The sequence below is a fragment of the Labrus bergylta genome, chromosome 13 (genome assembly GCF_963930695.1).
Source record: "Labrus bergylta chromosome 13, fLabBer1.1, whole genome shotgun sequence".
Lineage (NCBI taxonomy): Eukaryota > Metazoa > Chordata > Actinopteri > Labriformes > Labridae > Labrus > Labrus bergylta.
In genome coordinates this window covers 15,456,190-15,483,061 of record NC_089207.1, presented here as the reverse complement: position 1 = coordinate 15,483,061, position 26,872 = coordinate 15,456,190, and the positions used below count along the sequence as shown (strand labels likewise).

The 26,872-nt window shown below is 38.9% G+C and overlaps 1 protein-coding gene across 2 annotated transcripts in view; it reads right to left on the bottom strand.

The window, feature by feature from the left end:
* Positions 1–24,807, bottom strand: part of ramp1 (receptor activity modifying protein 1) — a 67,412-nt gene extending 42,605 nt beyond the window's left edge. The window contains exon 1 of one of the 2 annotated variants that reach the window (XM_065962443.1): positions 24,180–24,807. In XM_065962443.1, the coding sequence (XP_065818515.1) occupies positions 24,180–24,237 (58 nt within the window). In that variant the 5' untranslated portion in view covers positions 24,238–24,807. The remainder of the gene's footprint in view (positions 1–24,179) is intronic. The other variant, XM_065962441.1, reaches the window with a different exon arrangement.
* Positions 24,808–26,872: the final 2,065 nt, after the last annotated feature.

Genomic DNA, 26,872 nt, shown 5'->3' with positions numbered 1-26,872 from the left:
ATTTCTCCTTAACATTTATACACTAAAAGAAGAAACAGGTGGTATTTCTGCACACCTGGAAAGTGGCCGATTTCACACCTTCATGTTCTCTTCAGCTGTGGCCATCACAACTACAATCATTAGAACACCACATGAATATGTTTTTGAATAATGGGCTTGGACAATCTTTTAAAGATCTGGTTTTGGACTGTGATGGCCCAACATTTTGCCCGTGGAGGCTGGAGATTGAACCATCAATCTACTGCTAGGAGGACAAGCCGCTCTACCTGAGTCACAGATGATAACAGGATAAAAAAAAAAAAAAAATCAGATGGATAAGCCAATCTTGTTATATTTTTAAATATCTTAATCAAGTCCTTTAGTTCAGATTTGATGGCGTAAGAGTTTACATTTAGATGCAAGTGGATTTGCAGCATTATAAAAGAAAAAGCCCACATACAGTTAGGTGAGTGTGCTTTAAATGTGTTGATGTGTTGTTTTTCACCTCACTTTCTTTATTGACCTGAAATGGCTTCAATGTTAAAAATGAAACCCATGTAGTTTTCAGCGGATTAAAAACGGATACATCCTGAACTATTAAAAGTGACAGAAGTTGAAATCATGTACAGACTGAGCTAACACAGCTGGTCATACTGAAAGGGTGAACTAGGACACATTCAGGATAATGGAGGTCACATTTGAGCTGACATAAAATTGATTTATAAACAGCTAAAGTCTGAGAGCAATCACAGACTCATGAGCGTTTCTGCCTGCTGACTGTGACAGCAGCAATGTATTCAAAAACATTTTATTTAGACACCTGCCCCTACTGATGGAGGAAACTTAATCAGTTCATCTTAATGTTGGTTATATTTCACATATTAGACATCAGTCACAACAACAGCCTGATTAGTTAACGGAGACAGAACTCAACCATGCGACAAATATTTGTGATGAAGTGATGTGAAATTTAACATTATTCGACTACCTCCCTAGCTTTAAAAATGAACGGCTGCATAATATCACCTGGGGATGAGAAACAAAATGTCATCTACAGGTCACTCAGAGTGAGCCCAAATCATTGAATAACAACTGATCAATAAGATAATAATTTTGATAATAATGTAAAGAAACATAAAATGTTAAAACTTTGCATTAAAACATGCAGAAGTTGTAGGGAGATGCCACTGCAGTTATCGCAGCTGGTCTGATTCCAGTAATTCCCCAGGTTTGTGCATGCCATGGTTTGAACAATACATGTGTGCATGTCAATGGTAGAAAGTGTGAGAAGTTGACAACAAAACAGGACAAGACAAAGAGTCAAAAACAGCCAAAACAACAATAGAAGCTGGTCTTAAAATACAAGTACACATGCATCTAAAGTTTGATTGGCTGTTATGAGCAGTCTCGCACACAGTCACACACAGGTCTGCAGACAGAGAGTGTGTCAGAGCATGTTTGAAGAGAGCGAGCAGAGGGCTGGTCGTGCCAGGTGAGGAGAAAGGCTACAGCGCTGTCAGGTAAATTTAGAGGGAGAGAGACAAAAAAAGAAATGAACTTCCTCGTGGCCAACCACTGTCAGAATTTTGGTTTCTATTCGAAATGACTTAAGCTGCCAAGGATATTTTTGTTTCTGTTAGCCATGTTGTTTTGTTTATTTCTTGAATCTTACCTGCTGTTTCAGTTGTAGGGTGCTGCTGGTTAGAATAAATCTTCTATGTATATGTTTGACGCAAAGACATTCATTCTTTCAATTAATGGTAATGTAACCCAAATAACAGCAAGTTGATAAGATAAAATTCACAAAAAAAAACACTCCCCTTGAGCAGCATGTGTGATCCATGCTTTAGAAAGTATGAAAATGTCTTGCTGCCCTCTTTATTTTAATTTCTGAACTCCACAACTGTATCATCTGTATGTTACTGTAGGCTGACAGCTGATCTACTGTGCTCTTCATGACAAAAACAGATGGTACTATAAGGGGCTCCAAAGTTGTGCAGGAACTGCAGATCTTTATGCAGGATGACATTTTAAACCTTGTAAACCCTTTTCCCTCTGTGAGACCCTCAAAATAGACCATTGCATCCATCCTTTATAAGACCCATGATCTGACTGGATTCTCTGGGGCTGCATTAACTTTGAGATATAGAAAACTTTTCACTGCGAAATGATTCGATCCTATCCGATACTAACTGAAGGCTAATTTATTCCACAGTATTTTTTTTACTTTATAGAACTGTGACAGAAATTATAGCCAGTGTGTCATTTAAAAAAAAAGAATTTGTAAAAAAAACAGTTTTTATTACTTTTTGCAATACACTAGAGAATCTCAACAGTTGAGGATTGTCTTTGTGTGGATGCATTCAATCGCTTTTCAGCAAAGCGTAATGAGGGGCAGACTTTTTTAAAGATACTCTTCTACTTGTTAATTTCATTTTCTGAGGTGGAGAACTGTAAACTGCTGCGGGGAGTCCGGACGTCCGGACGTAAAAGGCCAAACTATTAGTTCTGCGGGATTAAAGATGCTAAAGACAGTGAGAGGAAGCAAAGCCTCAGAGAACCCATTCAAACCTTAAATTAAATTTTAAAAAACTGACCATCGACCGGTTCTTGGTCCTTTTTTTTTTTGAGATCTAGGGCTCAGCAGATCGATTCATTCAGGTCGAGTGCTAACACGGATCAGTTTATCTTTACACCCCTACTTAGATGTAACTGTATTCCAGATTTTACACGACCTAAAGTTATGAATACCACAACCACTGATGCACGCTGTGAACATTTTTCGTGATGAGTTTTGATTCAATATAAAAAATAACAAGAGCCAAGGATCAAACAGTCCTAAACCTCCCGGAGTTCAACAAGCATACCTCAGTCACTTTTTTTCCTTTGGGGTGCTGCAGCCCGCAGCCTGCTGCTGGCTGAAATCTGTATCAGTGTTGGTTTAGGGATTAGAGCGTTAGACTGGCTGATGGAAAGCAGCCATGCTCAGTTCATGGGCTGATTCAAAATGTTTTGGGTGAGAGGGACTTTTGGGGGGGGGCTGATGTTTGTCTGAGTCATATCACAGCACTGCCTGGAGCTGCCAAAACCAAACCACTATCCCCAAACACTGCAGTGGAGAACTTGTTAAGTGGCCCACAGTGCAAGAGAAATTAAAAAGTTGCTGCTGCTGCTGTTTGTACTTTATTTTTACCTTGTTTTGCCAATGCATTTCTCACAATTCAACTGATTGTTAATGCTCATGAAACACAGTCTGATCCCAACACCCACTACACCAAATTGTTTTTTAATCTTTTTTTTGCCAGAAGGGTATTGTATAATAAAGCATATAACATATTGAGTCAATACTCAATTCTAAATCTGGGTGTCACCTCTCTGCGGTCATCTCACATCCCATTCTGTATTAAACCTGTTTCTGCAGGCTGCAGCACAACTGGTCGATATAAATCATGTGATGTGGTTCTCAAGTTTTGAGGTATTAGTCAGACGCGAAGCACCACAAGCAAAACAGAGTTACAGCGCATCAAAAAATGTATTACTTCAATAAATGAATCACATGGAAAAGCTTATTCGCTTGAAGTTGTTCATAATCAGACTCCAAAAACACTTAATTGTGCTACTTTAGAAATTGAAATAAACTTTAAGAAAATCGTGTGTTGACCTTTTGATTTAAGGTAGTATAAGCTCCCTGCTGTGAGTTTTAGTTGCCTACAGAGGCAGTAAACCATACTAGTTGACGTGAGAGAGACACAGATACCTCTCCGCTGAATTCTCTCTTCTCTGGTTTCTGCCCTAAAACCAAATAGAGGCATAAATCCTCTGCCTCTTGTTGTTTCGTCCATGTAACTGTGAACACAGCAGTGACCCAGACAAGAGGAAAGAGGTTGTGTGGGTTCAAATTCCAACATGATTTGGGTGAAATTTCAGTCTCTAAGCATCAAAGGATGTTAGTTTTACATTTTGATGTTTTATTCATTTAACGCAAGCCAGAGATTTACTATCTAAATGTTCACACTGTAGTCTCTTTTGTAGTAACTATTTAAATCTTTCTTAAAATCCCTATATGTGAAATGATAAACACTACAACGTTGTTCTCCCTCTTTTTTTGTAATCCCATCAGAGAAGAAATCCTAAGCCAGTTCTGCGACCGTGCCAGCAGCATTTGCGAGCCAGCAAAAGGTCACAGCGGTTGCCACAAGCAGCTGAGATCTGTCTTTTCCCTCTGCACATTTTGTAAAGCCACATTTTCAGCCAAGAAAGGACAAGCGGATAAGAGAGACAAAGAAATGACTTGTGTGTCTGCAAGGTATTAACAATCATTTGGATGGAGAAATAACACTGGCATATTTGCAAATGCACTACTTCAGCGAAATGGAAGAAGAACACAAGGGGAGACGATGAAACTGTGTGAAAGAGAGAGAAATTGGGGAGTATTAAGTTATTAGCATGTGTCATTTCAGTGAATATTGTGAGATAAAAATTAGACAATGAACATGATGCTCGCAGAGTGCAGGACTCATCTGCATAATGCATACTAGCTCAAGTAAGTGGCTGTCATACACCCTGCAATAACTCAACCATGCTCTCATGCTAGTTCCCAGTGCAACTAAATTTCATATTCAACATGTGATGTTGCTCCTGCTTTCCTATTCTGAGTGTGTATTTGGCTTTTCAACCCTTGCTCTGGACATCATTAACTTCAAAATGCCATCAGATGTTCCTGTAATAAACCTGTAATCTGTTCATACAAAGCTTCCAGTAGCCGGCTTATGCAATGGTTGATTCAATTATTTAAAGTTCTGTTTGCAGGAACTTACTGTCAGGAAATCAAGATGAATTGTGATATTATTGGATGATTCTATTCAGATACAGTGGTGGTTTTCATTCCTCCATCTGAGAGATCGTGTTTGATTGTCTAAGCATTGCTGGAAAACCAGACCATCACTTCTTAAATGCCAGAAATGAAACTACAAAAATCTCTCACTTGTAACATCGTTAGCTGTGATTACTGTATCTAAAGACATATAGCTATCTTTAGAATACATCAGGAAGTTAATTATACGTTAGCATACTGTTATCAAATAAGGAGGGGAAGAAAAAAAGATGCTTTTATTACTAAGGTCAATGGATAGCATCACTGGAGAAAAAAAAGTGATTTATGCACTTCACGAGCCTTCAGTGTAATTATTTTTTCAGCATTGAAACAGCAATATGCTTGTCAAGAAACTGCCTACTAGATGCACGATGAAAAAAGGAAGAGTTTAAATCTGACAATCTGTGTCAACAGATATGCCTTGCCATAAATTTCTCAAAGTCAGTCAGACACAAATAGAAGCTTATAATTCCAGTAGGTCTGCTTTGGGCTTCCATTAAGCCTTTTAAGTGAAGAGTTTCATATCACATTTAAAATATTTCTCCTCATTAGTCATTCTCCAAGTTCAAAGTGGCCATCAAAATATGCTTGTATCCGTTTTAACTGTAAGAGATTGGGGACAAAAAAAACAAACACTAAATACTACTTTGAGCTTCAAAAGTCCAACCATAGGGCGTATGTGCACGCAGCGACAAGCAGTGAGTGAGGGCTTGGTGTCCTTTTGCTCGTGTCTCTTTTTATGTGTTTTAATTCATTTTCTTTTCTCTAACGTGTTGTCATAATTTAATAGTCAGCCTCTCGCTGGCTGAAAAAAAAAACAAGTCTACCAACAGGACAATCAAAGAGACCTGAACCTTCAGCTGAAAGCTTCAGCTTTACTTTAACAAAGGGCAAAAAGTCCAACAAAAAAAATCTACCAGGACAAACAAGTAGCCACGAGGAAAACATATGTCAGACCACAGGAAGAAGACTGAACTGACACAGAAGGGATGGAAAACTGAGGCCCTTTCCAAAAAACCACAGTTCAGTATGGAGTGCGGACTTTTCAGTTCACAATTTAACACCCATAATGCTGTGCGAAACTAAATGTAAAACGTGCGCCTCCAAATCAAAACAAATGAGGATGAAAAAAAATAAAAATGTGGATGAATGTGGACAGCTTTCAAGAGTTGTTAAATAGTCTACATGCAATGTGACGTTTTGTATTATTTACTGAGCCATGGTGCACATCACAGCCGAACAGTAGGTCTTAACAATGTACAGCACAGTTAGAAGGGACTGTCTACTGCCAGAAGGCACTTTCCAAATCAGAAGCACGCTGAGACTAAATAGACACAGGGTTAATCAGACACAGGTGAGACTAACAGGACACAGGTGAAGACAATCAGGGCAATCAAAACTGGAGGGAAACACACAGAGGCAGAAAGAAGCATTGGACATGATATACAGGATGAAAAACTATAAAATCAAACAGGGAACACTCAAAACTAAACTTTTTCAACAGACAAATACAAAGTTAACAGAAACACGAGGATAGAACTGAATTAATCATGACATTACTTTTGGAATAACTTTCACTCTGTCAATTTTGTTTTGCATGGATAAACTGTTTAAGGGAAGGTCTTGGGGGTAAATTTAAACTAAAATGACTGTTAGAAAGCGAGATCAGCCTCACATGAGAACAAAAGCAAAGATTGGAGCGACTTAAGCAGTGTGAATATTAAAATGGGCAGCAGACCACCCTTCATTGTGTGATTTATAGCTGGAGAAGTGAGGTGACTTTATCCACATCATTATTTGCTTGATTTTGACTGCTGGAACAGTCATGTGTTTATTTACCACATACAGCAGATGACTGACTGTAGCTGCAAGGCGAGGAAGCACCATATGCATTGACTGTGTGTGTGGGAGGGAGTTTGGCAGCTCACACTCTGAGTGATCTCAAAAACCAGAAGAATCTTTATAGAATAGTCATTCAGTCTCCTTTTTCCAGAACGTTTATAAGGCAGAGTCATAAAAGCAACAAATCATTTTTTATGGGTCTTCATGCGATCCACTCAGATTTGTCTTTAGCTCGTTTAACTGGAGCCATCAGAGAAGATCCCGTGTTTAATTTGTAATTTATATTTGTTATTTTTCTGATATTGTGTTTGATGCATGTAAGGCACCATGCATTGCTTTTGCTTCTGGAGGTATTGTATTGTATTGTCAGCCCACATTGTCTGAGTTAACTCAGGCCTATTACACCAGCATGTTAACAAACAATGAATCTATTTAATTTTTTTAATAAGAAAACAGAGTGTTTATGCAAGGTTTGAACAAATGGAGCTCAGTGTAAGTTCAAGCAGTAAGACTGGTTATATTCCCTCACTCTACCACTTCCTCTGTCTCCCTGCTCTAGTGATCAGCTGATTATGGGCGTCTTTAGGTAATAAACCAACCAGATTTTGCCACAATCTTTCTCAACCAATCATCCTGCTGCTGTCAAATTTTAAAATCTGTCATCTCTCTCTTCCACAGTCAGCTTGTCATTTCAGTGTGATCTCATAGTGGGTTTGCAAATCTGCCAAGAAACAACAAGAAGAATGCCATGGCAACCATAGCATGACTTCACATAAGCTTGTTTGTTTGTAGTAGTCAAGCTTAACCAGACTAATACCTGCATGAACATGTATTACCGACAATTGTATTAAGTTCCAATAATGTAGTCACTAAAGATTGTGTGTTCAAACCAGATGCAATAAGACAAGTGTGTGCATAAGCGCTGATACATTGGAACCTTTGGATGGAACATTTTCTTGCACTCAGCCACACAATTGTGCACTGGTGATTTTCTTTGTACATGCGGTTACACAATGCAAAAGTTCATTTGAGTGTCTGCTTCCACTTGAGTGTTGGCAATGAATTTTATGATCTGTTGAATTTTTTATTAGAAAAACGTACACAAGTTTCCAGTGGGTCTTTGTCTTTACGGGCTAACGGGAAGAGCAAGACAAGAAACACAGCCCAGACCGAGAGCTTGAGTCAAAAAGGAATCGCATATTTTTCATAATGTATGAAGTTAAATTACACTATAATGCACTTGAGTCAAAGCTGCCACCACTTAGCGTTATATAGCTTCAGTCAACATACTGCTACTCTCTGAGGTACAAAGACACACAGGGAAGCGTGAATATTTCTTACATTTCAAGAGGTTTTGAATAGCTGCTTGCGTTTATTTAAAGTAAATGTTGACAGCATATGGCAACAAATTCTCAACCCTGACTTGACAAATATAGAAGCTTGTCCTGAAGCATTAGGCTTAAAATATGACGATATGGGCACTTTACACTCAGTTTGCCATTTGCAGTAATTGGGTCAAGTTAGCAATTCAAAATGTGAAGTTGCAAGACTTATAATATATGATTTAGTAAATCAGGCAGTAAACCTTTTTAGGTAGATAGGACAATGGATAGAGTAAGGAAATCTGGGATGGGTGGTGAACCACATACAGGAAAGAAGCCACAAGCCGGACCTGACACAGGCCACCCGCCCAGAGAGCAAAAGCCTCCGCACACGGGGCGCGACTCAACCGCAATAGGCCATGCGCTAGGCAGTAAACTTAAACAAACAGTTCTGAATTCCTCCGCTAGGGGGCTCTTAATAATAAAAAGAAAAAGAAAAAGTGACGTCAAGGCTGGCAGTGAATCATGGGAGTGATTCTCTCTGCTGCTCCACCCTCACCAAACGATGAAAACAAGCTCCTACTGTAGTCAAGACGATCGGGTGAAACAGACCTGGTGTACAGAATATGTTTACTGACGAGCTAATGTATCCTAGTATAATTCAGATTAGGATTTTATCGCAGCAGCTCAACTTTGAGGTACCAACTTATTTTCCCTAGTCACGTAAGTAACATGCATTGCATGAAATTAGAATGTTAGTTAAATTGGTCTGCGTTTATTTTTGGTTTCACTCAGTAACAAACAAAGCTCTTCAATTAGTTCGACCCATACATGAACCTTCATGTCATGTTCTTCAAACCATATGTAAAAATCAGACAGAAAAATGATTCTATAATTCTATCATTTTGAACCACTAGATTTACTTCCTCAGATATAGCTGTATGAAGAACACATACACACACTTTGGATGTTGATGCTTGACATCAGCTTAGCATTGGGTGTCTTGCTCAGGGGCACAGCTATGATATGGGAGAGCACGCCTGAATCACATAACACTACTCAAGACTGGATTCACACATAGAAGGTGTGGGAGAGTTTCTTGGTGTGTTGCATATGTGACACTGCCTCTTATTGTCTGAGATCGGGTGCCAAGTTTGACAGCATGTGAAAATGTGTGTGCATGTGTGTTTGTGGCGTGATATGTTGCCACCAAGGTGCTGAAATGTGTGTTGGCTCTGTGGCGCCTGGATAATTGCTAATGGCTATTCCACCATACATAGGGCACACAAACACACAGAATAATACGCATGAACTTGCACACATGCTTCACTAACTAGCCTTGCCTCGACGCAGCTCATTAGCTGCTGAGGCGTGACAGTGAAAAGTGGGTTACTGCTCTGAGAGTGCACACACATTTAACACACAAGCATGAACAGACTCACACACAACTCAAACAGTGCACACCGGTCATGACCAGCTATAAAAACAGGTTAAGAGGAGAGCCTTGAAAACAATGAAGAAGAGCTAGGGGTCCATTCCACCTTTTTTTTAATAGCTAATTAGAAATATGAGACAAAGTGAGACAAAGAGAGAGATGAAAGAGAGACAGACAAGCAACTCCACCTTTCATGACATTAAGTGATTTAAATTTAGCCACAGCTCATATTTCCTCAAGATCAGTTTGACAGAGAGAGGTGGAAGGAGAGGATAAGTGCTTTTTTTCATCTCATAATTTCCATATAAGCTCAATATTACACAGGCAGTGTAGCCAGAGCAGTAAAAGGCTTGTGATGGGAATGCTGTTACCTGAGGTCAAAGTGATATATGAGGAAGGGCCGTCACAGACATATGAGCCGTTAAATCCGGTGATCAGTGTGGAGCGGTAAGCTATTTTGTCCAGATTTACCAACGGCTACAGCGGGGAGGTGAAGCTCCTCTCACGGTAGAAAGAGGGATGCAGTGAGTTAACGGAAATAGGTCTCAAATCTGTCATGATTTGAACACTAACACAATAACAATGTACTTGATTTGACTTGATCTGCCCATTCTGATTGGTGTGACAGAGCCAAATGAGACTCATTAACACCTACTCAGTGTAAAATCAACATTTTCCCAACACTAGATGATACCAAAAGAGCTTTTCTGCATCTTACGAGTATTTGAGTTTAAAGTCCATGACCGGCACATCAATTACTCATTCTAATTTAAAAGTCAATGTATAAAAACCACTTACTTTCATTTTCTCCAATTTAGGATTTTCTGCACTGCCTCACTCCATTTGACACTAAATCCCCTTCCAGTAAATCGGTAAGTTGTGCATCACAAGCCGTGTAGAGAGGAAAAATTAAATAAAACGCTGATGGCAGTAAATCCAGCAGGATCCCTGAGTGTAGCTCAAGCTGTAAACAGATTTTTTTTTTCTTCTGGGAGATATTAATAGAAAACCTACATTAAGATTGGTAGCTATTATAAATTGACTAAAGAGAGAGGATTTCCACTTATGATAAGCTATAATGCTATTTCTATTGTTATTCAAAACAGACAAAACCAGAGCAAGATCGACTGAGCATGCTCTTTCCAGCTTCCTCCTGGACATGCATTTTAAACTGAGAGCCATCTTTCTTATGTTCTTACTTGATCCACTACAATGCAGCATATAGTAGAAATTTTAATTCATGCGACTAGGTTTTTTAAAGTAATAATAAGATTAATTATAGGCTGCTTTACAACCTAAAACTCTCAGAAATACCGCAGAATTTCCAATAAATGCAGCATGCTTGTGTTTTTCCAAATTATTATCCAGCTACTTAGCTTCTTCATCAATAAAGTCTATACAAATATTTTCAGGACGGATAGTGGTTCATGGCAGTACTAAAATGTTCGCCATTGCAGTTGCATGCCCCTGCACACCACTGAAGTTGTTAACAACATTATTTTGTAACTGTAGCCAGGATGGGGAATGTATTCAGATAAAGCCAATATATCAGAATATATTACCCTGGAAAAAAAACAATGGCATGCAAACATATTTTTTCTTTTTCATTTTGGACCTCTAACTTACAATCTGTGTGTCATCACCCAAGTGAACATTTGTGCCAAGACATGTTTAACCTACAATATTGTGTACTTTTGTGCTGCAGCTCGAGCTACTGTGAAGGCATACAACTATACCACAAAGTTGTATTTCTGTTTCATCGTTCACAGCAAATAATGATGTTATTACAGATAATTGCTTTTAAGTAATGTAATGCATATATATATATATATATATATATATATAGATATATATATATTCTCAAGAAACCTGTAGGATGTCTTTTGATTCTTAGGGACTTCCTCATATTAAACTTGCCTCTTAAATGCTCTCTCAGCTACTTTCCTGCAGGGGTAAGATCTATCTCTGTACAATTTTTTTCCCAGCAGGTTGTGGAGCTCAAACTGCTGATCCTGCAGCTGATCCAGAATCTGTCCTGCTGTCCTGTACTGTAGCCCAGAAGCCAGAAACCGCTCTGGCTGAGCAACTGAGCGGTCAGCAGTGCGAGACTGTGGTTAGAAGAGACAGCTCCCTACGACAGGATGTCCCCATGCCTCAGTCACCCCTCCCTCGGGTCATTGCTATAAATATCAATGTGTTACTATTTGAACAGTCTGGTTAGATAAATGTTTGTAGAAATCGCTTTTAGGCTTTGTGGTGTGACACTGTGTCACAAGCTCTTGGTGTTGCGGGCTTGAAGCATGCACAGGACCACTCTGACGTGTAATCCTGAGCTTTTTATAAAGCAGATATGCCACTTAGAGGGGAAATCTTTGAAAAGAAGAATCCAGTCTGATGCACTGGTTAAGTGACCCATTGTGACAGGCTCACTATGTCACTGTTATGTAAGGTTAAATGTAATGTGAGAGAACAGAGGCCAAGATGAATGGACTGTAAAATCTGCTCTGCAGTTCACAATGAGCGGGCTGATAACTTGGATTTAGAGGATGAGGGGATTTAGTGTTGATAGATTTAGGTTCAGGTCTCATAAAAATGTTATAATCTTGATCTTGTAAAAGAAAAAGGTAACAAAAGATACACACATATTTTTGTATGGAGAGATAGGATGGACTCATTCCCTTAGAAGCACACACAAGGCATGTACATGAGCTATGAACATATTACATACTGCAGTCAGCATTTATATGCTAATGCTGGATGAATAGAGTACCATAAAGCTACCAATGAATAAACTACTTGTAATTTTATACTGAAAAAAAAGCTATTTGTGTTTTCTAAAAATGTTAGAAATTTAAAAAGTCTTTTTGAACACTTGGGATTAGAGCTACAAAAAGCATTATTTAATTATAATTCTAGTTCAAATAAATTGTGAACATTGCATGTCACTAACAATACTATATTGAAGTGTTCCCTTGGATAAACTTGTGTCTGATCTGTGTCCGTGAGTGCTTTTGTACCTTCTTTGAAAAAATCTGCCACAATCACACAACCCATCAGGGTTAGGTTAGCTTGTACAAACTAGCATCATCCAGCTTTTATGAGACTTGTGTCAGCAGCTCTCTCTCTCTCTTCTTCTGGCGTCCCCCATGGGTCAGTGTTGGGTCCTCAACTTTTTATCTAGTGTATAAAGTGACCTATGTAAAGTATCCAAAAATGTAATCCGGTTGTATTTGCAGATGATAAAAAGAGTTTTCATTCGTGTGTTTTCGTTATTTAAGTAAAAAGGAGACAATATGGACTTGTTGAATTGACTTTTAAATCGATTTTCTTATCTTCTGACTCCTCAGAGTGCTTTTTACACTGCAGGTCCCAATTACACATTCACACCACATTCACACACTGATGGCAGAGGTTGCTATGTAACGTGTCTATCAGTATTAACTAATCCATTCACATTCACACGCCACTGACAAAGCGTCATTCCACTCATGCGGCTGCAGGTGCTGGGGATTGATCTCCCAACCTTCCAGTTAAGATACTGACCAACTCTACCACTGAGCCATTGCCACCCCTAATAGTTTACAAATGTATTAAAAAATGAATTTTCAATCAATTAAACTTTATTTGTAAAGAACTTTTCATACAACGTTGTATCACAAAGTGCTTTATATAAAAATAAATCAAGCAATAAAAATAAATCAAACAATCTTAATTTTACCTTAATCATACCAAAGTTAATGTGCTGTCATAATTTATGAGTGCAAATTTGGCCATAAATTGTTTCATATTACCACTCTCTGGGGAGGTGGTTACAATAATTGAGTTAAGTGCATTATGGACATACACAAACACACAGGTTATTGCTTGTTTGTTAATTTATGTAGCATGTCTGACAAGGTTAATTCTCAGTATCCCTACACTTAACCAAAAATGATCGACCTATCGTGAAGAGTTGCTTATCTGTGTGACTGTGAAAATGTCAGACTTTAAACACCCCTAGAATTCCTTTCTCCTCACAACTGTACAGCAGCACGAAACAGTTCAACAATCATGGCAGGCCTTTTAGACCAACTTATCCTCTCAACACAGAATGAAATAAGATCTTTGAAGCGAAGTCTGGAATAATTAGTCAGTGAGCACATATTGATTGTTTTTGTGCAGTAAACTGCTTTTGCAGCAGCCAACAAAAGCTGAATACAATCAGAAAAAAAGCTGCAATACTGAAAACCCTCACCTCAGAGCGTCTGCACGACCCTGGGTCATTATTTGTATCTTCTGTGTTCTGTTGGCTCTGCTAGCAGAAAACATCTCACTGAACTATGCAACAGTAATGTTATTTGTCACTCTTTTGATATTTGTATTCATCTTCCTTGCAAGAGGTGGGAGAGAAAACTGATGAAAAAGAAACTCTATAGGGAGAGGAAGTGTGTAACAGGGTAATTTAATATTACACATGAAAAACAGCTCCATCAAAAGGGGGCATGGCTACTTTTGTCAGCTTCCTTCTCATCCTTTCACCCCCTGCTTACCATTTATCTAATTAGCCAAAGTCCAGTGGGCGGGGCTGTCAGTCAGTGCGCACAAACACATACAAGGAAAAACACACTATACCAAACAGAGGCAGACATATATCAGCCCTATTAAAACTTTGACTTTCCAGCCCCTCCTACTCCATTTATCTCCCTCTGTCTTGTTAGACTGCTTCTTACTTTCATTGTCTCCCCTCTCTCTCCATCTGCGGATTTATGGACATTCTAAAAATCGTTCCCCAGAGTCCTTCACACCAGAAACACATGAAATACTGCGAGAGCCCCGTGCTTCTAAACAGTCCATCTGTGTGTTCTCTGGAGAGAGGAGAGCTTTATAGAGGGGGAAAATAAACCTGACAAAAATTTACACTGGTGTCTCTGGGAGTGACATCACAGAATCCTGCAATGTGTCTGTAGAAGTAGGGGGTCAACTCATCTCTCTGAGTTCCTTCACATTGTTGCCTTAAAAACAAGATCCATGCCTGCTGGTGCTGCTGGATGTCAGCCAACAAACTTCCACATCTGACTGGCAAAGTAGTGTTTTGACGAACACTCAGGCTACTCAACTTTGGCGTAAAAAACACATATCTGTTCAAGGAGTCATAAAGAGGCCTGTATTTTGTCTTCTGTCCTTAAATTTATTTCCATTTATGGGAAACACATTGAAAATACAACAACATAACTCACATGATAGCTTATTTCTTTTTATCTCCATACACTACTGGCTTGGCAGAGGTTTGTTGAAAATGCCATTGGTTGAGATCCCTCTTTGTCCTTCTTAGGACAAAATGTCCCATAAGAAACAGGGGACAGATGTAAAAGTATTTGTTAGCACAAAACTGCATTCTTAAAGCAGCTCTACTTAAAAGCTCTATGCTATCTAAGGTGTTGCTTAGAAACGTCCATTGGCATAGTTTTACCCATGGTTGACAGCTAATTTCAGCGAAAAATCCCAAGCAAAGTTAGCGACTAGTTTGAAAAATGGTAGTATTACATAGCCAGATATTTCCCTTCTGCATTTGGGGAGACTAGTATGCAGCCAAAAGGAAATTGCATTTTGACTGACATCAATCAATTGGAGACAAGCAGGACTCTTTATGAATGTTCCCTTTATTGTATGTCTACTCAGTGTTCCACTCAGATACTGTTAGCTAACGTCCATGTGTTTACAGCTTCTTGCATTGATTACTGTATACGAGGCTTCAGAAAGCAGAGTATAAATCAGGTTAGTAATTTCCCAATCTTGTAATCCATCAACCACCATCGATGGCGATACAGCCTCAACAACAACCCATTTTGGGGGCTTCTGGTGAAGCCAGCAGTTCACATTACAGGACTTCTAGCAGAGACTTTCCTCTCCATGCTTTACCATTGTTCACAGTCTGACTGAGCAATTTAACAATCAAGAAAGGAGATGGCAGCAGGAAACAAATTGTATTATCAGCTCCACTTGTTTGCAACAATCTGTTTAGAACATCCTTAGACGACTGCCAATGGTTTCCAGTATAGCATAATGGCAGCATCTTTGATTTTTTTTACGAGAGAATTGTATCTGTCTATATCATATCCCTAGTTTAACAAAATAAAATCCCCATTTTCTTGAGACTTAGTGAGTACTCTGAGAGATATGTCTTAATTTATGAAGGCTTATTGCACAGCCATGATACTACCAATGGGGATTACTTAATAGCCAGTAAGTACTGAAAGGAGGATTTCTGTTGTTTTAGTACAGATGGACTAGTAACAATCTAAAACTTTCTATTTAATCAGCTGGATTTCTTAAAGCTAGTTTGATTCTAAATCAAGCCAACATTTAATTAACTTGAGCTTTTCTTTTCAGAATCTTTTCATTCCACAAGAGAAATTAATTTAAAGCTTTCCAAACACCAAAACTTATTAAAAAACAAAGTAACCTCTCCAGCATCAAGTGAGACGCCAGAAGTGGTGGTATCTCTGGATGCGGAAAAAACGTTTGATAGAGTGTGGAGTGGGGGTACCTGTTCGAGGTGCTTAAGAGATTTCGCATCGGGTCCAAATTTATATCCTGGATAACACGTTCATATTCATCACCTAAGGCCTCCGTAAGCACCAATGGGTTGAAGTCTCAATATTTTAAACTCAGCAGAGGTTCGCGCCAAGGGTGTCCTCTGAGCCTGTTGTTGTTCGCAACTGTGATAGAACCCCTATCACTTAAATCCGCCAGTTTTAGTCACGGTACCCTTAGATGTGGCTCGGAACACACAGTTTCTCTTTATGCGGATGATTTATTATTGTTTATCTCTGATCCGATATCTACTGTTCCCCAGAAAATCAAGCTACTAAATAGGTTTGGATCTTTCTCAGGTTATAAAATCAGCTCAAAAAGGACAAAAAGGTAGAACAGCTTACAATTATCCCTTGCTGGACGGGTTAACTGTGTGAAAATGAATGTGCTTCCCCGTTTTCTGTATCTCTTCCAATGTCTTCCAGTCTTACCTAAAACCTTTTTTTGTGCAATAGATAAACTAATTACCTCCTTCCTTTGGAAAGACAAGACCCCTAGGATCAGGAGAGAGTTCTTACAAAGGCAGAGATCTGCAGGTGGATTGGCACTACCTAATTTAAGAAACGATTACTGGGCAACTAATATTCAAAAAAATCTCACTCTGGGTCCAGGAAACAAACATTAAGCTGGTGTGAACTTGAAGCCAAATCCTGCCCCTCTTCCTCACTCTTGGCTATGCTAACATCAAAACTCCCAATATGACCAACCCAATTCACCCAGTGTAATCCAATCGTCACTTCCACTTTAAAAATCTGGACTCCATTTTGACTGGCCTTTGGGCTCCAGGGAGTATCTAACCATAGCCCGATCCATAACAACCATCTCTTCCTCCCTCCTGACACTGATATGGCCTTTTCTTTATGGCAGATCTCAGGTCTTGCCAGACTAAAGGAGCTTTATGTTGACAACATCTTTTTGTAGCTTCAGTGAATTGTGTGAAAAATTTAACTTACCACATTCTCATCTCTTTCGATACTTTCAAGTCCGCAATTTTGTTAAAGCAAACAATGCCTCCTTTCCTAATACTCCTCCTACCTCTATAATCGACTCAATCTTGGATATGCCCACAAATCAGAAAGGCCTCATCTCAAAAATCTACACTCTAATATCCCAGCTCAGAAAAACTTCTCTGGACAATATCAAAAAAGACTGGGAGGAGGAACTTGGTAAAGCTATAGATGACAATGACTGGTGTAGTGTTTTAGCCCGAGTGAATGACAGCTCGTCTTGTTACAGACTTAACCTGATACAACTTAAGGTTGTCCATCGCTCCTATTTTACTAACCACAAACTCTCCAAAATGTACGCCAGTATCTCAGACACTTGTAATAGGTGTCACATGTCTCCAGCAAACATGTCACACATGTTTTGGTCCTGTCCCCGCTTGCATGGCTATTGGACAACTATTTTTAAACACCTTGCAACGGCTTTAAACATGTTGCTGACACCATGTCCAGAAATGGCTATTATTGGAGTACTTACAGTTAATCAAATAATCAGTAGAAAAATAAAAGGACTGCATTGCCTTTGCAACTCTTTTAGCTCGCAGAAGAATATTATTGGAATGGAAATCACCATTTCCCCCCAAAGCTTCGGACTGGTTAAAGGACCTCATGATGTTCTTAAATTTGGAGGAAATAAAGTACAACTTGAGGGGTTCATGTGAAAAATGTGTATCTGTCTGGGGCCCTGTGCTCAATTATATAACAGAATTAAAGACACTAGAGGACAGTTGATTCTCTATCTATGCTCTGTATAACAATGTAAGAAGGAAGGAATAGAGACTGTTATATCGTTGTTTTACTATTATATATATATTTTTTATTATTATTTTTCTTTAGTATTATTATATTATTTTTTTTTTCTTTTCTATTTTTTTTTTTAATTCTTTTTTGTGTTTTATGCTTGTCTTTTCTTTTTGCCCCCTGACATGGTTATGTTATTGTAATTTATGTGTCTGTGTGTGTGCATGTCTGCGTGTGTATATGTATGGGCGGAGAGGGAGGATATGTGTCATGTTACCAAAAAAATAAAAAAAATGTCCTTAATGATTATTGTATCATGATACCTGTCAATTTAATAAAGAGATATTGTAAAAAAACAAAAACAAAGTAACAAGCCACAGACTCCACCAGACATCACTCATGACCGCCTCAAACTTTAGTTAGAGCCCACTCTACCAACCTCTGTGATTGTTTACTTACGGGACACTCAGTCATTCCAGTCACACTGTCACATTTTGCCTTATGTTTTCCCCTGAGACGAAGCTCAAAGTTTTTTCCTTTTGTCATGTTACTACAGTCTAGTTGGCTCGCTTGTGTGTGAGTGAAATATTTCAAAGAAATTCAAATTGAATCCTGAGCTGTCAGATGAAAGACGATCACGTCAGGGAAAGAGGATTAAAGTGTCCCTCTGCGCCAATCCCATCATATCTATACAGGACAGAGTGAAGACGCCCTATCCTTCATCAATTCTTCACTTTTTAGTCAAAATTAAAAATCTACTTCTGTTATGGCCCAAAAATGATTTTGATGATTTCACAGGCAGAGGTTATTAATCAAATCTAGGCTCTATTGATTAAAGTATGCTGCCAGGCATTGTAAATGTAAAAGACTGACAGAATTAAGTGTCCTCAACTGATAAATTAACAGCTGGAGTGGGGATTATTATTTAGGGATCTTGGGAAATAAATCACTTTTGAAAAAGTGATTTTACAGAGCAAAAACTTTGCAACACTGCTGTTTGTGAATGAGGTGAAAAAGTAAAGCCTCAACCTGGGGCAGCTGCGATGAGTAATAACTTTCTCTTTCTGTAAATATAGAACACCTACATGAAGCCTTTCAAAATGGAAACAAAGGGCAAAGTGCAGAGGAAGCTTGCCTGAACACCTTTGTCGGAGAGCGTCACAGTGTGCGTGTGTACAGCACTTTTTTTTTTCAGTCCTACTCCACCATGACAAATGCTCAGTTCATGGGTAAGGGGATGAGATTCATGTTTCAGTTCAGCAAAAGGTAAAGCATTTAGTGGTTAGCGTCAGTGTTAGAGGTTAGGAAATGAACCCAAGTCAACTGAATGTCTTCATGAGTCTAAAATTGCAAGTGCTGCAGATATATGTGTGCATGCAGCAATACACAAAAAAAGAAAAAGGAAAAATAAGATGGTTAAAAGATGGATAAAGGAAGACTTTATCAGCTGAATGATCTTAACATGCATTTTGGGGATGTTTGAATGCATAATAAAGAAAAGAAAATTGGTACAATTTTAGAGAAAAGCATGTCCAGTGATTAAAGGAAGAATGTGCAACTTTTTAATCCAGTAGATGTCGCCCTTGAGCACCAGCATGAAACCAAAATAAAGCCGCTGTTTTGCCACACCTCAGCTATTCTGAAGCCTCCGCTCTCCTCCAGCAACACACCTCCAACCCCTCTCCACTCGCTATCAATTAGAAAGCACCATAATTAAGCACCATGAAGCGCAAGCAGCAGACCAAATTGTTCTTTGCTCGAGGTGCAGTTGCCTGTGGCCTGCATTGTTGTGTTAGCGGCTAATGTTAGCACACTTTAACTCATAGCTTCATATTGCACATAAATGGACGCAGAATGACCGAGACCTAAAGACACTTTGCGCATCCAAATGAGCAGTGCGTAGGCTATGTTATTCTGTCAGTGTCAGTGTTGTCTGACCCGTCTCACATCCTCCACTCTGAGTATGAGCTCTTACCATCTGAAAATTAATCTTCTTCAAGTAGAATAACGGTGCTATATTAATTCATACTGATCACAGTATTGAAGAAAATGATCACAAGTGTCTTTACACTGGCTAGTTTAATGTAACTAAGCTATGTTCTGGGATTTTTTGAACACAGCAGCTAAACAAATACTCCTCCCTTCGGTGCTCCTACAGAGACTTGTGTACGCACATTGCCAGGGAAGTTATTCTAATAACTGGGCAATATGGCAGAATCTGGAGCGTCTGGACCACCTAAGGGTAAATTATCCACAGTAAAGGGAAGCATAGCATGTCATAGCAAAGGAAGGCAGCACAGCAACACTAATGTTACTATCCTGTCAAGCAGAAACACATAACCTCTGCTTCAGTCTGCAGGCTGTCAGCTCTTGGAGTTTTCTCCACAGCTAAGTAGCCTCACTGACATTTGAGGGACTCTTCCCTATTTCCTGACTACAATCCCTCTTTTATTAATATTTTTTTTCCTCCTCTGATCTTCTCTTCTTTGGTGATCTCAGGCAAGCTCATCTTTTAGATAACTGAAACATGTTAGCGTGTTCCCAATATTCTGTCCCCTCTTTCCTCCGTTATCATATTTTTTTGGTTTCTCTTTGGGGCTGTGCACAAACATTTGATTTTGTTTCAGCAGAAACAGAACGGACAGTTCCTGAACCAAGAGGAGATGCTCACTGAATTCGATCAGAATTGCAAAATGCACGTTTTAGTATGAAGTAATTGAGATGCATTGGGCTAATATGCAGTTTTGCTCTCTTGTATGCACAGTCATTGAAAGACTTTGAGAAATAAAACAAAAGCTGTAATTACTTGGTTTAACAGCTAGTTTCTTAACAAACAATAAGCACGTTTTTCTTTATAAGCGAGACTTCACTGTCCTTACAAGCCATCTTTTATCCTTGTGGATTACTCCCTAAAAATATAAACCACAACCTTTCATATTAAACAAATGTAACTAATAATCATTTGAACTATAGGGCAGTCAGCGTTAACGCATTGATTGCTATTTTGTCCCTTTAGATGCACCATAAACCACGACAGGGTCTCCCTGTACCACACAGGGATACAAAGCAACAACACCACTGTGCCTTTGAATGTCCCAGTTCACTTTTAAAAAACTCCCAAACAGTCATTTGACAGGTCAAAAGTAATATGCACCATGTGACATCAACTGCTTCAACAACAACAAAAAGTCTGTGCATAAGTTTAAGTTCAGTGTTCTTCTACCATTATATTATGGCAATAGCACCCCCGCCCCCCTTGAAGGTCAAGTTAATAAAAAAAATGTTTAAATTTATTTTTGGGCTTTTTGTGCCTTTATTGTAGAGATAGGATAGTGGATAGAGTCGGAAATCAAAGAAAGAAGTCATTTAAGGATACCTTTCCGATAGAAAAGGACAGCTGTCATTAAAAGTAACACATGAACACCAAGATTCCTTCAAGGGTTTGTGTCGGCGTCCGTCTGCCCGCGCCCCCCCACCCCCCCAAAGCTGTAAACCTAGGGGAAACACTGAAGTTGTAACCTTCGATCTACCAGAAGTTCCTTATTTACTTTCAAAATAAAAGTATATTTGCCAAGTACCCTAAGCTCAGTCAAAATAAAAGCATAACAAAACCTGTTTTTAAATGCAAAATGATGGAATTTCAAACATTTGGTTAATGGTGATTGACTGTTGGAATTCAGCAATTAATCGTGATCTGAAGAATGTCTTGTTTTTAGCAGCTCGAGCTTGAACAGAAGCAAATGCTGATACTTACAATACTTAACACAAACATAAAAGAACGATGGGTTTCTTAAGACTCTGACTATTTATCTTGGTTATGCATCAATGCATTTGTTGTGGGAGGGGGGGGTCTGCATTAGTATATTACAATAAAAAAGTGAACACATTTCTTACCACGCTCTGCTCTGACCGTCTGCAATTTCTGGTTCCAGCCATATTCTTCATTCCAGAACTAAAATGTGACTCCACATACATTTTTCACATCACGGCTGTGGCTTTCTCAGTTATTACTAAGAGTAAGTAACACACTACTGTACATATCACATATATGATAATAAACTGATGAGCACAATGATCTCAGTCATGAGTGTCTTGTGCTCTGTTTACACTCAGCCAAAGATTGTTTCACTGAAGGAGAGAAGCAGCACTCTGCATCATTTTCCTGTTTAGATAAATGACATAATAAATTAAATTAAATCTAGGCAACACTAAAATGTGTGCTCGGAATGAAGCAAATTGGACATAATGGCAACTCCTGGATTCCCCCCTTAGATTATAAAAGACAATTGTCAATCAAGATGTTTTTTTCCAGGCACATCAACTTTCCAATCAGAACGCTTCCTTCATTTCTCATACTGTGTTGCGTTCACTGCATCATGCATGTTCATGTTCAAGCACTCATATTTTCCTGTATTCATCAGTTGTTCTCATCACCTGGCAACATCTTTCCCATAGCCCTGCTCCTCTCCCTCATCATTAACTTATCATAATGCTGCTGTCTTTCCCCTCCTCCAGTTCATTCATGCCATTGATACATCCAACCCTTCACTTCCCCATCTTTTCTTTTTCTTGAATTCATTTACTTGTCGCTCCTGATTAAAGTAGCAAGTACTTCAATCATTTAGTCCCTTAAGTTTTAAAATGTATTAGCTGTAGAACTCAAAACAACTTCACTTTTAAAGCTCACAACTGTCTGATAAATTCATATACACTCTCACACCACTCACACTGTTTGGTAAGAATTTGGCAGATGTGTAAAAAAAAAAGCTGTTACTCCAAATCTTTGTCTTGATTATTCATTTGAAAAACTGCAAATAATTAAAGCATGAATATCAAATCTTAAACATTCACTTAATAGGTTGTTTGTTCAATAGACGAGTGGACTTGACCTTAAATTTTGACTTTTCATCCACGAGCATTAAATTAATTAAACATCAGCAAACAGACAAGCACATACATCATGTCTATTTAACTTCAATTTAATGTTAATTTAATTTGTTTTTTGTGTAAACAAGAAATTATGCCCGATTAAAATAAAAATGCATCTGCTTAATGTTTTCCTTTTTCCATTATAAACCTTTTTACTATATATGATCATAGATTGATGGCAGAGGTACATTGGAAAGATGAAAGCAAAATGTTTTAATCACCAGACAAACAGGACTCTGAAATCAGAACAAAAATGTTTTGAGTTTTAACCTCAACTTGTTTTATCCCCATCGATGTCCACCTGAGTGAACCTGCCCTGAATTTAGAGAAGAGCACTTTTTAGAGATGCAGTTTTGTAATTTTATCAAATGTGTCTGTTTTCATTTCTTTTTTAATTTGTGTATTAAGCAACTTTGGTAGCAAGCTAAAATGAATAAATCAGAACAACTGAGCTTCGTTCTGGCAGAATTCGGAACGGTGAAGAACCTGAAATCATTACAATGTAAAATGTCTTTAAAGGTTTGTAATGCAGTGACTTGGTAGAGTGTAATTTTCTTCAGTACAGAGGAAGACCAAGCAACTCAAACTGAAGACAAAGAAGAATAACTGAGATACAATTCCAAATAAAAAGGCTGCATTATGATCAAAATAAGTCTCTCAGCTCTCACAGCTGTAAACTCTGTCTGGGTACCAGAAATAAAGAACTTAAGACTTCATCTAAAAAACTCCTGATACCAGAGATCTTTTTGAAAATCACAAACGTGTGCCAACAGGTCTCCCTCACACTTCCAAATGACTGAAGCCACTTCCATCTTGAACCTCTTAACTCTCTTCCCGGATGCTCTACAAAGCTCCAAGTTAACACAACGATGATTTTGTTTACTTTGCACCAGGTTGGAAAGAAGAACCAACAATTATCCTGTAATTTATTAGATATAATATCATAACAAAGCAACAGGTTAGGGAACTGGTGGGACGATAAAGGGAGAGGGACATGGTATTTTATGGTTTACATGAAGAATACCACTGATGAAAGTTATTTTTATTTACCCACCCCTTTGGATTGCCCCCCCGGGGACAAAGAGTTTTTTTGAATTGAGTAATACCCACGACAAACACAGAGCCCTTGTAACAATTATGCAGCTTTTGGTTGTAGTTATTAAACATTCCAACGAAATTCAGATCAGGTTGAAGTAAAAATGTTACTAATTGAGGGACTCCCATCTCTTTAGCTCTGATCATAAAGAAAAGAGAGATTATAAATCTTTTGCACATCATCTTAAAAAAAAACAAAAAAAACGCAATAAATAAACACAATCCTAACCCACTTTTCAGACAGATTTGTATGAGGAATCTACTCAGTCACAAATGCCACTTTAGTTTTACAAGAGTTTCAAAAATAGAGGTCACACTCTAAATGAATTACTTAAAACTATATCTTGATTACGCACATCAGTGGTGCCACAGGGTGAGACACTCACCTACAATGAAGCACAGGAGCGTCTGTTTCTGCAGAGCTGCTCCGGTCTGTGATCCCATCCTGCCGCTCTAAAAAAGATCCACTGACTGAAGTTTGGGAGGGAAAGCGAAGAGGAGAGAGACTAGCACGATCTCCAAGAGTAAAAAGCAGGTAACATCATAAGTCACAGATGGGGGAAGAAATCCATGTAAAGTGTCTCTTCGGTCATTCAGACAGAAGCCTCTGCATGTATAACCTTGCGCAAACTGCTCGGGGGAGGAGAGGGGCCAAGCCTCGTCCTTGTTCTTGCTGAATCTGAACTCCCCCGAGTCCTCCTGTCACCGATCCTCTGTCATCCACACATGAATCATATCCTCTCGTAAAGTTGTAGCTCTGTTTCTCTCCCTCCCTCTCTCTCTCTCCCTCCCTCTCTCTCCAGCTGTCCCGAGATACCCCAAAATAACCCGGAGCGCGCGCGAAGTGTGCAGCGCTTGGAAACTGTATTGTTCTGTGCGCAACGGCACGCAGCAGCCAACCCGGGACCGGGGGATCTGAGACACTGTGTCAGGGTTCACTGGCTCTCTCGGTGAGGACACGGCTTCAGGTGAACCGAGGGGACACAGAGATGACCCAAACACAACGATTACAGAGCATAGAGGGGACGTGATGGTGAATTGGATGAAGGGGGAGGAACGGGGCTGCTAATGGTACTTTTCCATTGGTTAATGGGATACATACCAGCGGCCAAACGGCGCATGGCAAACAAGTTTTAATAAAGTGGCTGAATAAAAGAAAAACAACAGTAATCCAACGCAGCCTTAACTAATTCCATTAAACCGTTGTGACGCCATCTGAACTAAATGAAGAAGAAATATTTAATTAATCTCCTACTGGGATGATGAATGCAAAACTATTTTATCCTCTCTATTATAAAAGAGACCTTTACTTTTGCGTTTGCACAGATTAAAACCTTCTTTACGGTGTAGATGGAAAAGGGTCATTATAGCTTATACCTCATAAAAAAGGAAACTGTTTCATTGCTCTTTAAGAATAGGTGAGGTGACGTCATTTCCTGATTCAATCAACGTGTTCTTTAAGGGTGAATAATGCATCATTATAACTCTAGAACTAGTTTCCACCTGTACTGGGGCTCAACAGACAGGTGGATCAGTGGATCGTAGTGTTGCTGGTTCAGCGTTGGATGCACAGTTGCCCAACATCTCCCCCTAGCGGTCAACTGAAGCCTTACACCTCATTAACTGTAAATGACGGATGCTGTACTTCTATAGAGCAGTCTATGAGGACCAATTCATTTTATTCTCCTTCATTTCCAGCTGTTAATTTACTTTATGCTGACAATTCTTGGCATGCTTTTCTTTTTTTTTGTGATAAACTAAAGAAATAGAACTCAAAGTTTTAAAGCAAACGAGACATTATCATCAACACATTTTTCATTCCTTTTACAATTTTCACTATAATGTACCCCAAAAAAGATTGGAAAACTTTGGGCCCTCATTGATCCATGTATTTAAAATACAGTTTTGAGTTAAAAGTTGTTATTTTTAAACAGGGTGAAATGAGAAAATACATTACATATCGCAAGGCTTCGGGAAAGTGGGATGCAAATCACAAGCCATTAAATAGGAACGGACAAGAAACCAAAAGTTACAAACAAAACAAAAAGGCTCTCTTTTCTAAATAAAAACAAGACTAGAAACAAAACCACTGCTGCCGAGCAGCTGACCAGAAACTAGATGAGGCTAAAGGTGAGACCCCAAAAACAGCCAAGACACAAAGTCCATCAGGCGCGTGTTTACAAATAAACATAAAGGCTGAGTGAGAAATTCCCAGCACGAACAAACTACACTGGTAGATCTGCTGGAACCCGTGAGTAAGCCCATCGAGAAAAGTCAAGTGGTGCTTATACAAAATCACACACTTCTAGATAACACAAGAAACACAGAGAGAACCTCTCACTGTCTCTAATGGTGAGACAATGAGCCAGCTCAGAGTGCTCCAACTCAGGGGTATATATAACCTTCACACACCTGGACCAAATCAGGGCCAATCAGTCACATACACACTTGACACTGACTAAGATGATTAGCTCCCCACACTCAGTGAGCGACCAGTGTAATCTCCCTCACGCCTATATTACTTCCTGTTGTTGTAAAACATCATACTCATATATATGGACCTATAAATTTAATTTGAGATTTTGTCTCCTTTGTTTCTTGTAACTGGTGGTAAATATCCAGTAGGTGTTTGTGGGGCTGTGTGTATAAAAAGTGTCTGTTCTGCTGCAGTTCAAACTGGTGTAAAGAGGTCTATTTATGGCAAGCCTAAAGCTGATTCATCTATGTGGGTTTGTACGGATCGTTGTTTTAGCTCAACCTTTGTTGTTTGATGTTGTTCTCTGCCAAATACCTTTATGTGGATTAATGATGTTACATCAGATCAACAGAAAAGGCTAAAAAAAGGACACTTTACCTCACCTTTCACCTCATCTTCTACCAGCAACAGATAGTTGGGACTTCAGCATTTCCTGTTGAATAACACAAAGCAAGATTACACAGAGAACAAATAACTATACCAGTGCTTAGCCATACAAGTGTTTAAAATGTGAAAAGTAGCCATTGTAATAAAATCAAATCTGTCAGCACCACAAAAAAACGTTTTGAAAAAGTCAAAGAAAAATGATACCACAACACCAAT